The 13,421-nt window shown below is 35.7% G+C and overlaps 1 protein-coding gene across 1 annotated transcript in view; it reads right to left on the reverse strand.

Moving 5' to 3' along the window:
* Nucleotides 1-7,946, reverse strand: part of LOC107584751 (beta,beta-carotene 15,15'-dioxygenase-like) — a 9,980-nt gene extending 2,034 nt beyond the window's left edge. The window contains exons 1-8 of the mRNA XM_016271470.1: nucleotides 7,758-7,946; nucleotides 4,359-4,487; nucleotides 4,140-4,269; nucleotides 3,601-3,748; nucleotides 2,965-3,106; nucleotides 1,394-1,614; nucleotides 1,063-1,314; nucleotides 769-871 (exon numbers count right to left, since the gene is read on the reverse strand). Of these exons, the coding sequence (XP_016126956.1) occupies nucleotides 769-871; nucleotides 1,063-1,314; nucleotides 1,394-1,614; nucleotides 2,965-3,106; nucleotides 3,601-3,748; nucleotides 4,140-4,269; nucleotides 4,359-4,487; nucleotides 7,758-7,821 (1,189 nt within the window). The 5' untranslated portion in view covers nucleotides 7,822-7,946. The remainder of the gene's footprint in view (nucleotides 1-768; nucleotides 872-1,062; nucleotides 1,315-1,393; nucleotides 1,615-2,964; nucleotides 3,107-3,600; nucleotides 3,749-4,139; nucleotides 4,270-4,358; nucleotides 4,488-7,757) is intronic.
* Between the last annotated feature and the right edge of the window lie 5,475 nt (nucleotides 7,947-13,421).

A 13,421-nucleotide genomic window follows, 5' to 3' on the forward strand; every position in this document is an offset into this window, starting at 1 on the left:
CTCAGTGTATATATATATATATATATATATATATATATATATATATATATATACACACACACACACACACACACATTGGGTTTCCATGTTTTATGGGGACATTTCATATGCATAATGATTTTTATACTGTACAAACTTATACTGTATTTTTCTATCCCCTCACACAAAGCTTTCTGCCATTTTAGATCTTTCATTCATTTCATTCTGTATGATTTATAAGCTTGTTTCATCATAGGGACCAAAATATATCCCCACAAGTGCAAAATTTACTGGTATAACTATCCTTGTTGGAACATTTGGTCCCCATAACATAGGGAATACCATGACCACACACAATCACTCAACAAAAAAGTAAACAACTCACTCACTTAGATATCACCGCTTTATATCACGACACATTCAAACTTAAAATGACTTGAAATCATGATCCGTGTGTTTTTTTTTAGTGTGCAATAAGCTTGGTGAAATGAATGGTTTGTGACCATCATGACACTTGGAGTGTTCACCAAATTGAGGACTAATAATCTTAAAATAATGAAAATAAGATGACTATTACAATGAACAGCTGTTTGTATGAGAGATTTCAGTACATTTTTTCCCCACTAAGTTTATTTTACGCATTAACTTACATATTAAGTAAGAAAATTTGTAGTTAAAACCTATGGTATCAAAGGAAAAACACATGGAGGTGAGTGCGACTGAGGCCTACACACACACACCGAAAGCGAGAGAGAGAGGAATTAAGCCTCCCCATTGTCATTGGCTTACCATCACAGAGAACCTCGCCCTGACACAGAACTTTTCCATCTTTCTCCTTCACAGCACTTGCTGTTGTGTATTTAAGCTTGACCAGATCTTCACCTGTCTCACCCTGGGTGTGAATGAAACAAAATAAATAAATAAACCATCTGTTTACTGTCTATAATCAGATGCTTTGAAAAGAACATAAAGAATATTTCTATTAATGGTGATATTTGCACAGCAGCTAAAGGTTCAAGGTTTTAAAACAAAACCAACCAGAATCAGTGCTGCCTTGCAAACACTGTGAACAACATAACATACCATGTCGCTAAGGGGCAAAACAAATCTTTTGCACGTTGGCTTGCAGTACATAGTATCTGCTCCCATCTGCTCCTTCAACTTGTCCAGGTAAAACATTTCATACAAGCCGTTGTCATCATAGCAGATCACATCAAAAACAACATGGCCATCATCTTCAAAGGCATTGACTTGATGGTAGACAGCCATCGCACCCGTGTAGAATTTGATCCCCACTTCCTTCTTTGTCTTTCGGTCAATAAGGTGAATCAGGGTCTGATGAACATAAGCGATGAAAGAATGGTTTAGTGAAAGAATGACTACACTCAGAGATCTCGAAAGAGTTCATTCTTACACTGTCTTCAGGGTGGAATTTCATGCAGCTGGCCCAGCTGACCCTCCTCAGATAGGCTGTGGCCATTTTGAGGATATCCAGCTTTAGGGGCTGCTCAATAAAGACAAAGTAGTTGTCAGTCATGCCAAAGCTGTGGTAATAACTGGGCGTGAGGAGGGAACGGCAGGGCACGGTGCACACGACCTCAGCACTTTTCAACGGTGGAGACCCGTCTGACCTACCTGATTTAAAAAAACATTGTTGAGGGCTAGTAGTTCTTGGCATGTCATGTAATAAGTGATGAAAGAAACTTAGCTTTTCTAAATTTACTCACACTCAGGCTATCCAAGATGTAGATGAGTTTGTTTCTTCATTAGAACATATTTGGAGAAATTTAGCATTGCATCACTTGCTCACCAGTGGATCCTCTGCAGTGAATGGGTGCCGTCAGAATGAGAGTCCAAACTGCTGTTAAAAACAACACAGTAATCCACACCACTCCAGTCCATCAGTTAACATCTTGTGAAGTGAAAAGCTGTTTGTTAGAGACAAATCCATCCTTAAGGCATTTTTAATTTCAAACTATCACTTCTGGCAAAAATAGGAGTCCATAATCCATAATTACACTTCGTCCAGCGAAAAAATCCACAATCTCACATCAAATTTGTTTAGAAGTGTTTGACTGTTTTCAATTGTAAATGATGCTTGATCTGTGCACACATCTCTCCTGATACAGATGAGATGACTTTTTCAACTGCAGAAATCAATATTATGGATAGAGGACTCATATTTTAGCTGGAAGCAACATTTTAAAGTTACAAATCCGTCTTAATGATGAAATAGTTTTCTGCAAACATGCAGCTTTTCACTACACAAGACGTTAATTGATGGACTGTAGTCCTTGACTGGATTGCTTGTGTACTATTTTGATGTTTTTATCAGAGCTGTTTGGACTCTCATTCTGACGGCACCCATTCACTGAAGAGGACCCACTGGTGTGCAAGTGATGTGATGCTACATTTCTGCAAACCTGTTTTGATCAAGAAACAAACTCATCTACATCTTGAATAGCCTATCATTTTCAGCAAATATACATTTTTGGGTTAACTATTACTTTAAGACACCTTTACAAACCAATTGTTAATGTTTTCTTGATTTGGAAGTTATCTCTAATATAATATAATCTACAGTTGCCAGCTGGTAAAGCTATCCGTCACTGCAAATATGGCTGCTGAGTTAGTGGCTACTAGTGGCTATAAACGGTATTGCAAAAACATTTTTTTAAATGTGAGAAATTGTTGCAGCTGCAAAACTCAACAGCATAGTGCTAAGGTGTTGTAGCAGGTGGCTGCCAGAGCATTGCTTTGCTGTTGCGAATGTGTTCTAGTTTTTATCATGTTACTATGCAGTTGTTATAGTGTTCTTGGTGGTTGCTTGGTGGTTCATTACAGGTCCAAGTCAAAATAAACTACACTCAAGTCTCTATGAACCGTGCAATCTGAGCCAAGTATAATACTTGAGGTTACGGATTTGAACAAAGATGAGAAAGAGTAAGGTGCACCATGAAACAGAAATTATGACAGCACACTTACTTCCTCCTGGAACCTTGAACAACATGTATTTGGTTTTGCCCTTCTCTGCAATGCATGTTCCCATACTGTAGCTATTTCCCTCTTTATCATAATGCGTATGTGATGCCACAATATTTGCAGGAAGGTATTTCAGGTAGTCCACCTTGAGTGAATAAAGCAACAGCAATATTCTTTGAGAACATGCAAGTATGAAGAACATTTCAATCATGACAACTCTCAGAAAAGTTTTCACATGTTGGCAGATAAGACAATGTTAATGTATTTGGTCTTGGCGGAATAAACCTGCTATACAAGCTGCTGCTGTATGGACTTGTTACTGACAAAGATACGTAGACAAGCTGCTGTGAGCATGTAAGATTTGCTGCTGCTGCATAAACAGGCATACATAAATCCTGTAGCAAATCTAGACAAGTGGAGCTGGGGGGTTTCAGAGGAATCAGCTAACAGCAAACACTGAACCAGATTATTTAAATGATGAGCCAACAATCTCATCTGCAGCAGAATCAACAGAGGCCAATCAGCTTGTGCCATGTACAAAATGATAGCAGATTGCATGTAAAGGGCATAAAAGTCAGCGCCATCTAGAGTTCCATGACTGAACAAGATGATTTTACAAGCTGGTTTTTTTTTTTTTACCTTGTCTTGAGTCTCTAAAGTGATGGGGTCAATTTTACGAATATAATTGGTTTCAGATGTCGCATGGTAGTCATTTCCATATTTGATTATATTATTGCCACAGTTGTCAGTGAAGTCCGGGATGGTGTGACTGAGAAAGGTGATCACTCTGAAAAGAGAGTTAAAAAGAACATTTAGAGATATTACCATCTGATGAACTGTTTTATATGCATAGTAAACTCTATACTCTATTCTTATAGTCAGTCACTAGTTGAATTTTAGCTGTTCGTCTCATGAGTTAACAGGTTTTATATTATTCTCAATTCTCGTTTACATGGGTTAATTTCCATAAAAATGACAAGGTAAAGTACTCTAATTAATACCTAGTAGTATGCTTCTTAAAGGTTAAATTAAGGATAAAATCTCTAACAAAATAATTGAGGTGAGATTTCTTCACATGAAATTGATGCATTTCTGCTTTTCATTGAAGAGTCATGTTTTGATAAATAGGCCAACATGTTTTTTTTTTCTTTCTGAATTGACTGAATTATGTTACTTACTTGGAGAATATATTTTTGCATGGGTCTGGGTATGCCATTGTCCCCATCTCTGACACCACTATTCTGTTGGCCTGCGTGTTGGAGTTGTAGGTGTCACCTCGAAGATATTTGCTTCTATATGTCACCTCTCCTGAAAATTAAACAATAATCAATATATTCATGTGGAGCACCGAGGTAACACGTAGAAATGCACACAGAATGATGATAGACATTAAATACCTTTTTTAATTGTGAAACTGTGCAAAAGTGCCATTCCATCAAACCAATGGTTATATCTTGTCTCTCCCAAAGAGAAGAGGCCGGGTCCATTGCGTATAAGCGTGCCCTGCAGCCATTCAGGAATCAAGCCTGCAGAGACAACAAAACATGCTTAAACTGTTTTAAGTGGAGCAGTTTGTTATAATTAACTGCTTATGTCCGCTTCTCTGTCAAAATCATTTGCTATCGCAAAGAGAAAACTGCTAAAGATCTACATGAGCACTAGATCCATAAATAAAGATACCCCTTAAGACACTTAAAACAAACAAACAAAAATTCTCTATTTTCTGTAATTTACACTTCTGCTCTACTTGTGCACTGTTTTGGTTTATTTTTTAAATTCATTATCATGATGACACATATTGTCAGCTTCTTTATGATACATTTTGTAAGCGACTTTTACGGTGGCCGAGAAGTGCAAAGCAAATCACAATTCTGAAAACAAAATAACAAATTACAAACGCAAATGCAAGTCTAAAAAACAAAATAACAATTCAGAAAGCACAACAACAAATCCTAAAACAAATTAACAAGTCAGAAAACACAACGACAAATCAGACAAACCAGAAGAGGTAGGTATAGTTTGAGACAGCTAACTCACCGCTGACTGGACGAGACATCTGTCAATCAACGTATACAGGGAAGAACCAGCCGAAGAACAGCAGAGTCGTGGTAGAAAGTTCGGAGATGGTATTAAAGTAGCTCAGTTTAAACGTATTGTATGAATTGCCCTTACTCTGTAATAAAAAATACGGGGTGTCTATTTACATTTAGTTAAAAGTGGCTGTAAAGCATCAGCTCTAGTGGTGCAGATGGATAAGCACGTGTCGTTGGCTTTTTGACGCGATCGACCCGGGTTCGATCCCGCCTTTTGCCTAACTTTTTTTCTCTCCCTTTTCAAATCTCGTATTAGCAATGGATTCTATTTACACTAAATGAAAATACCTATTTACACTATGTTAAAATAGCAGGATTTCTACTATCAAGTATACTACTTGTTGAAAATAGTGGCAATTATCTGCACTTCAGTATTGTAGTACATTATAAAACAGTATGCAATAATAACGTATTGAGTGTAAATTATAATTTTAATTTGAATTATTAAATGGATGCCACCTTATTGGTACAATAAAGCCCTCCCTACACCTACCCTAACCTTACCCCATACTTTATTTTCAACTTTTTGATTATTTCCTTAATTTTTATTGAAAATAAATGCCTTTACGATGTGATACGAGATTTGAAAAGGGAGAAAAAAAGTTCGACAAAAGGCGGGATCGATCGCGTCAAAAAGCCAACAACAAGCGCTTATCCATCTGCACCACTGGAGCTGATGATTTACAGCCACTTTTAACTAAATATAAATAAATAAATATACACTCCATATTTTTTATTCCATAGTAAGGGTAATTCATATAATACAATTAAACTGAGCTACTTTAATACAATCTCCGAACTTTCTACCATGACTCTGCTGTTCTTCGGCTGGTTCTTCTCTGTATACGTTGATTGACAGATGTCTCGTCCAGTCAGCGGTGAGTAATCTCAAACCAATGGCGCTGTCTCAAACTATACCTACCTCTTCCGGTTTGTCTGATTTGTCGTTGTGTTTTGACTTGTTAATTTGTTTTCGGATTTGTCGTTGTGTTTTCTGACTTGTTATAATGTTTTCTGAATTGTTGTTGTGTTTTCTGAATTGTTATTTTGTTTTTTAGATTTGCATTTGCGTTTGTAATTTGTTATTTTATTTTCAGAATTGTGATTTGCTTTGCACTTCTCGGCCACCGTAGACTTTGAACAAAAGCATCTTCTATATAAGTAAATGCAAATACAGATTAGAAAGAGGGAAATTCAAGCACTTTTCCAGTACTTTCAAGCAGTAGCAGCCGGTGCTTTTTAAGGGTGGGGAAGCTGTTTATAATAAACTATAAAATTACTTTACATTTACTTATATTGTTGCATGAAGCAGTTTCTGTCTGGTGTATGTGTGTAAGCTGCACACACATTTTTAATTCAAATGAATCATTGATTTATTTATTTTTTAATCACTACTGTATTATTTTAATATTTTGACTGGTTTTATTTAATAAAAAGTCACTAAATACAAAGAGATTATGATGTGAATGTCAAAAAATGAAAAAATGTGGCTTTTGGTCACCATGTAAATGACAGGACAGGTTTCAGTACAATGATAAGTGTTCTAGTATGGATTTTAACGTATACACATCAACCTATTTCACAACGCAAATATTTGTCCTAAGTAAATGAGTTATTACTGAAGATTATACGGTGTCTGGGTTACCTTTATGGTGGCTGAGAAGAGAGGATTTTTCATGTGTTCTTTGTGCTTGTGTTGATTCAGTGCCATGAGAGCACTGATCTATATATACCATTGGTTCTCAATTCCAGTCTCTCACTCCATATATATATATATATATATATATAAAGCATTTTCATGGAAGATATTGAAAATGATTATACATTCCAAACCTTGAAAACATAACTGTTAAAATAAAGCACTTTCCAAACTTTCAAAACTCTGTATGAACCCTGGAGGAAGTACAGTGAAAACTAACAATTGTATCATGTCTGCGATTACTTTTATTTAATAGATGACAGAGAACTGCATCTAATTATAGTGTTTTCAGGCATTCTTACTCAAGCGTTATTCCCTTTGGACTAAACATGGTGACAAAGTATATGAAAAATATTCCGCTTCAGGTTTATTATATGCAACGAATGTATTTAATCACTGAGAATTGTTCTTAAAGGTGTTTTTTAAAAGAGAAAAGTTACAGTTGCAAAACATGAATTAATGACAATTGTATGCTTCATTGTGCTTTAACGTGAGAATTGCTGCGTGTAGTTATATAAATGAGCACATTATTTCATAGCCAATTTGACAATTTCAATATATTTTAACAAACCAATATAGGCCTACATGGTACTAGGTAGGCTATATATTTTTATACTTTTGTGACTGTTTCTTTAAAAACATGGTAGGTATTTGCCATATGAGCTCCAAAGAACGTTAACAACAGTGATCTATTTAATAAAAGACACCAAATAATGCAATATATTACAAAATTGTGCATTGTGGTAATTTTTGTTTACTTGTTATGACATGGCTTTACAGAGACGGATATGCTGAACATTTTTTGTGAATTGTGTAGCCTTACAATATCATTGCTTTACTAAAGACGCTCTGCCTCTTGTGAGAAATAATATAAAACACGGAGAAGTGCAAATAAAAAATATGTTACGCGTTAAGTTTTTTTTAGTAGGCTACTCGGTTTATAAACAAACGGCAGTGATTCAATGCAGGCGCGTGTTACTGGCAACGTATTTTTCTCCTCCTACCTTTTACTTCAGCTTTGATAGGCTCCGGATGCTCGTCCTTGTTTTTACTATAGTCGTACTGCATCTTCCCAAAGTGCTGTCCTAAGTTTCTCCAAAGAAGTGACGGTCAGTGCTCCAACACAAGCTGTCTATAGCCTAAAGCTTCAGGAAGATGAAGACTCCGCCTCTCACTTCAGAACTGAGAGACTCATGTGCTAACAGAATTCTTATCTCCTTGTTACTGCTTTGGGCTCATTATCGTTTTAAAAAATGTAAACAGTTGCAAATTGTATTTATCTAATTATAGAGACTACAGATAAGCAAGCAGCAGGTCAGTCTGACCTAACTGTTAAAAAAATCTGTTTTTTGTTTTTTTTTGGAATTTGGGTTGCCTTTAACTGTATACCACTTGCAAAAAGTTTTTACTTTTGTGCATGTTTTTGTGCTGGGGGGCTGTTTTATTTGAGATTATTATGAAGACAAAGTCATATCAGTCATATGGAGAGAGTTGCCATGTTAAGATCACATGACTAACTTTACTGACTTCTCAGTAACCGTTCTCTTATCAATATTTATGTTGCAAAAAAAATTTAATGGCGGTGAATAAGCACTGGTGGTGGTTGAGAAGATTCCCCCGCTTTTGTGTAAAGCGCTTTGAGTAGGCTACCCAGAAAAGTGCTATATAAATGTAACTAATGATTATTATTATTTCTACAGTTATATTGGAAACTAAACACATCATTTTTAAATTAAAGTTAAACATGCTGATACTGTCAATATATATCCAAATGACTGCTATATGTGCCAGCACAATATGTTCAGATTCATTTAAAGGCACAATATGTATGATTTTTTTATTAAAATATCCAAAAACCACTAGAACAGTGTTATATATTTTGCTGACTTGTGTACTTGCATTATCCCAAATGTTTCGAAGAATGTTTAAATCCAGAGAAATAAGCAATTTTAACTAGTGACACGGACCGTGTCTATAGTGTCATCGTGTCGCCTGCCAATGACGTCATAACCCCTCGATTTCCGTTTTGTAGAAAACATGGAAACACCAAAGACGCTTTAATATGTTGTGCGTTTTATTAGACCGGTGATGACCGCACAGAGTAGAATTATAACAGAACTTTCAAATGTATCTAGTATGATAAAACGGCGCTGCTTTACCCCACATACACACGACCGGAAGGAGCGGAAGCAGTCGACTGTGGCATAATAAAAGCTCTGCTGCTTTCGAGCCGTGTGTCGCGCTCGTTCAGCGGCCTCGTTTCGCTTCAACGGCTTTCAGCCTCACCCTGCTTCATTCTACAACGTTAATAAATCATTAGCTCATCCATGAACATGATTTCTGCCCGAGTCCCGTCGGATTGCATCGGCTGTGGGGATGAAGACCACAACTCCCATGATTCCACACTCCGTCACTGTGTTTGTCTCTTTGTTTACTTTGAATACACGCCCTCTAGCAGCGAAAATTACATATTGTGCCTTTAATCATAATGAATTCTACAATAAAATGTATATTTTCTATATTCAATAAACATAGATTTTTGTATATTGTAGTATTCATTATGATTGGAATCCGGCAATAAATTGTGATAAACGGGCATCCGCCTGCATTTGGGGATTGTGCATTTAACACAGTTTGTGCGAAACATGCTAAGAACCTGATTCTGAAAACCTGAACCTGAAAAATTGTAAGTTTTAAATTACCAAAAAAAAAGGCCACAGAATGGACAGTAATAATTCGTCACAAATAATAGTCATGCAGTCAGCCCATGTTAGCCAAACAAATCCTAATTTCCACAGTTTCTAATTTATTTCTTTGGAGAAAACAAAGAGAAATATTCAATAGTTTGTGTTTTTTTTTATATAAATATCAGTAAACATTTATTTATTGTTTGTTTGTCTGATAATAATATGTAATGAAAGGTGGAGTTATTTAGCATAATTTAGATTTTATTATAGTTTTTATTAATATTTTGAATTAGTTTTTAGTTTCATATTTTTCATTTTACTGTTGTCTATATAGTTTTTACTAATTTATTAATTAATTTATTTTGTCATTTTAGTTATTTTAATACATCAAGTTAAACTAAATAAAAATGAGAAATGTTGCTTTGGCAACTACTGAATTTATTTATTTATTGTTTTTTTTTATTAATTATAATATCCATGAGATGTGCTAATTTTTGCCTCATTTGCTGATACTAAAACAGGAGGTTGTTATTATTTCTCATTATTATTATTTCTTATTTTCAACCCAACTTATTCAAAATGCTTTTTGTAACATTACAGGATACAACATTCACTGATATGTTATAATATACCAACCTTCTTGACCTTCGACATTTACAGATAACCACCATAATAATGTAGATATGAAATAAGAACACATGATCACTGCACTGATAAAAAATTGGCCTTTTCCCAAGCCATAGCCATATGCAGACGTTACACGTTCTCTCTTGTTTCCAACAGAGGAGAAAAGACTCAATCAAACCCATTTGTAGCACACGAGAGCCACTAATCTCTAAGCCACAGCTTCAGCAGAGCATGCGGTTTTAAACATAATTTCAGAGAATGCATGCAAAGTTGCTGCTCATTTCTCTGTAGTGCCTTTTCTTTTCATTACTGGAATTTGGACACAGCCATTTCACTTGTTGTCAGACTTGCTTGCAGGTTTGAATAAAAGCTGTGAATCACATCCTTCCATTCTATTTGTTTAAGTTCTGCGTTTATGATTTGGTAACTGTCGTAACGTAAAAATGAATGCATGCAAACTGTGCCTTTTGTTTCCTTTAAGTACAAGTAAAACATTTACTGCTTCAAGTTTATCATAATTGTATGATAAAGTCCTGCACATCTTGTTAACAGATAAGATGAGAGCAGTGTTCCTAAGCTATGCTCAAACAAGAATTAATGTCTTATGGCACATAATTAACTGTCAAAGGCCACTGAGAAACAACTCTGAGAATACATTGGATGCTGAACTAAAGCAGAGCAATAAAATTCAATGCTGTAAACCTGATCACCGATCATAAATCTCCTTAAAGTTATCACTTTCTATAAAAAGATCTCACACCGAGCTTACAATAAATGCTGATGTTTCAACTGACAAACTGATAAACATAGACCTTATGTAGCTCCGCCCCTTTTCGACTCTGCACTCTTTGTCTTCGGTCTTCCGGTTAATATTTCCACAGCCTGAAGGTACAAGAACTTATGAATGAACTGCTCATTTTAAAATCCTCCCAGCCTACTGACATTTGTTATGACATCCACTTCGAACATTAGGCCTACAATGCAAATGATAACTTTCGTTAACTCTACAATAAAATCCACTTCACTTCAACAGCATTGCTAGAGCTACCGCAAAAACGGAAGTTCAAAGATCAATTCTAAAGATGGCTACTGTGCACGTGTTCCTCTGATGCATGTTCTATACACTAAATAGCTTATATTTGAACAAACACCCAACCTTAAGTATTAATGTTTGGTGCATAACTTGTGACATAAATATTGCCTCAAATTATTTGGCTTGCTAAGGTATAAGGGAATGCTTCCAGTTTTACCCAGTCAGTCTTTTAGCAGGCAAAAATAAAAAATCCTATAGACTCACTTTCAAGGAAACGGAGACTTATGTGTAAGAAACATTTGCAACCACATACACTCTTGAAAATAAAGGTACAAAAGCTGTCACTGGGGTGGAACCATTTAAAATGAACTATATACCATTTAGGTAATATGTACACTTTAGGTAGGCCTACTAATATGGACCTTTAAGGAGTAAATAAGGTAGGCTACTTTTTAGATACCATATACAGTAGATATCAAAACTGTACATTGCCCTTTCTGAACTTTACTCTCAAAAGTAATAATGTTTTAAACTGTTGTTGTCAGGCTTGAGCACAGAAGTCAACTATAACCAGTATGACACTCAAAGATTCGTCACATGGTGGCAGTGCTGTCTTTAGAAACAAGTAACAAGCCTGGGTGAAAGCCATTCTAACAGTTTAAGGTCTGGATATGAAACATGATGAATTATTTGGGTTCTGTAGAGACCCTAAACCTACCCCTCACACAAAACTTTCTGCATTTTTAGATTTCCAAAAAACTCAATTCTGTATGATTTATAAGCTTGTTTCCTCATGGGGACCAACAAGGACAATGATTTTGAATATTACCATCTTTGTGGGGACATTTGGACCCCATAACATACATTGTTAAAAATGTTCCTGTATTTTTACAGTAAGTTACTGGCAGAATGGTTGCCAGTAAGTTACTGTATTTTGGTTTTACAGCAATGTACTGTAATGCAACTTTACAGTATGTAGAACATTGTACTGTATAACTACAAAACAGTATTGTACTGTATATACACATATTCAGCAGTAGTTAAAGAATGCATAACTGCATATGAAACATGAATGTGAAAACAACTTAAAAATCGCATGAAACAATAATCCATACTAAAGAAATCCTTCTCTTTTTTGGGACACCACAATATACACAATAAGGGTAAAAAAAATGTTTTACAGCTTTAAGCTATGACTACTCCAATGAATAGTTCAGGAGATCTTACTAGTCATTTACATTGCATATATCACAATAGCCTGTTTTACAGTTTTTCTATTTTATTGTCTATAAAATTACTATAATAATTCACTCACCAGATGCTTTTTTCCAAATTGACTTACAAATAAGAAACATAAAAATACATTTGTCAGAAAGTCAACAATTTTCATAGTGTACAAAGCTAAGTTTATTCATACTATATGATGCTAGATTAGGAACAATAAATTACAAAGTTTACAGCTTTAAGCTATTTTTTTCTACTTAAAGGGTTAGTTCACCCAAAAATGAAAATTAGCCTATGTTTTACTCACCCTCGAAAGCATCCTAGGTGTATATGACTTTCTTCTTTCAGACGAATCCAGTCGGAGTTATATTAAAAATTGTCCTGGCTATTCCAAGCTCTATCATTGCAGTCAGCGGGTGTTGCAGTTGAACAGTCCACAAGTCATCAAATAAAGTGCGCACATTCATAATAAAACATGCCTCAAACGGCTTCGGGTTGTGAATAAAGGGTTCCTGTAGCGAATCCATGTGTTTTTGTAAGAAAAATATCCATATTTCAAACGTAAGAAACACTTTTCTCTCACTTCCATTATCTGTCATACGTGGATCCGTTCCGGCGGATGATGCAGGACATATGCGCAGCGCACGCGCCTCTGAGATATGCTAGTCTCGTGAGTTTGTTTAACAGGAGCAAAGGAAGCAAAGTTTCCTTACTTTATCAAAGGAAAACCAGTCTCCTCTTGGTTTATATCGAAATCCTTCGACATTTTTCTTTGCAAATCTTTGGTTTGTACTTCTAATTCGTGACCGGCGTTTTGTTTTGTTCTCTCTCCGCATTCGTCACTAATCACACAACGCCGACATCTTACGTCATCCGCCGGAACTGCTTCAGTGTATTACAGTCAGCAGAAATGAGAGAAAAGTTTATTACATTTGAAATATGGATATTTTTCTTACAAAAACTCATTGATTCGCTACAGGAGGCCTTTATTCACAACCCGGAGCCATGTGAGGCAAGTTTTATTATGGATGTGCGCGCTTTATTTGACGACTTGTGGACTGTTCAACTGCAACACCCACTGAGTGCAATGATAGAGC

The sequence above is a fragment of the Sinocyclocheilus grahami genome, unplaced genomic scaffold (assembly GCF_001515645.1).
Source record: "Sinocyclocheilus grahami isolate Dianchi unplaced genomic scaffold, SAMN03320097.WGS_v1.1 scaffold62.1, whole genome shotgun sequence".
In the NCBI taxonomy this organism is placed as follows: Eukaryota; Metazoa; Chordata; class Actinopteri; order Cypriniformes; family Cyprinidae; genus Sinocyclocheilus; species Sinocyclocheilus grahami.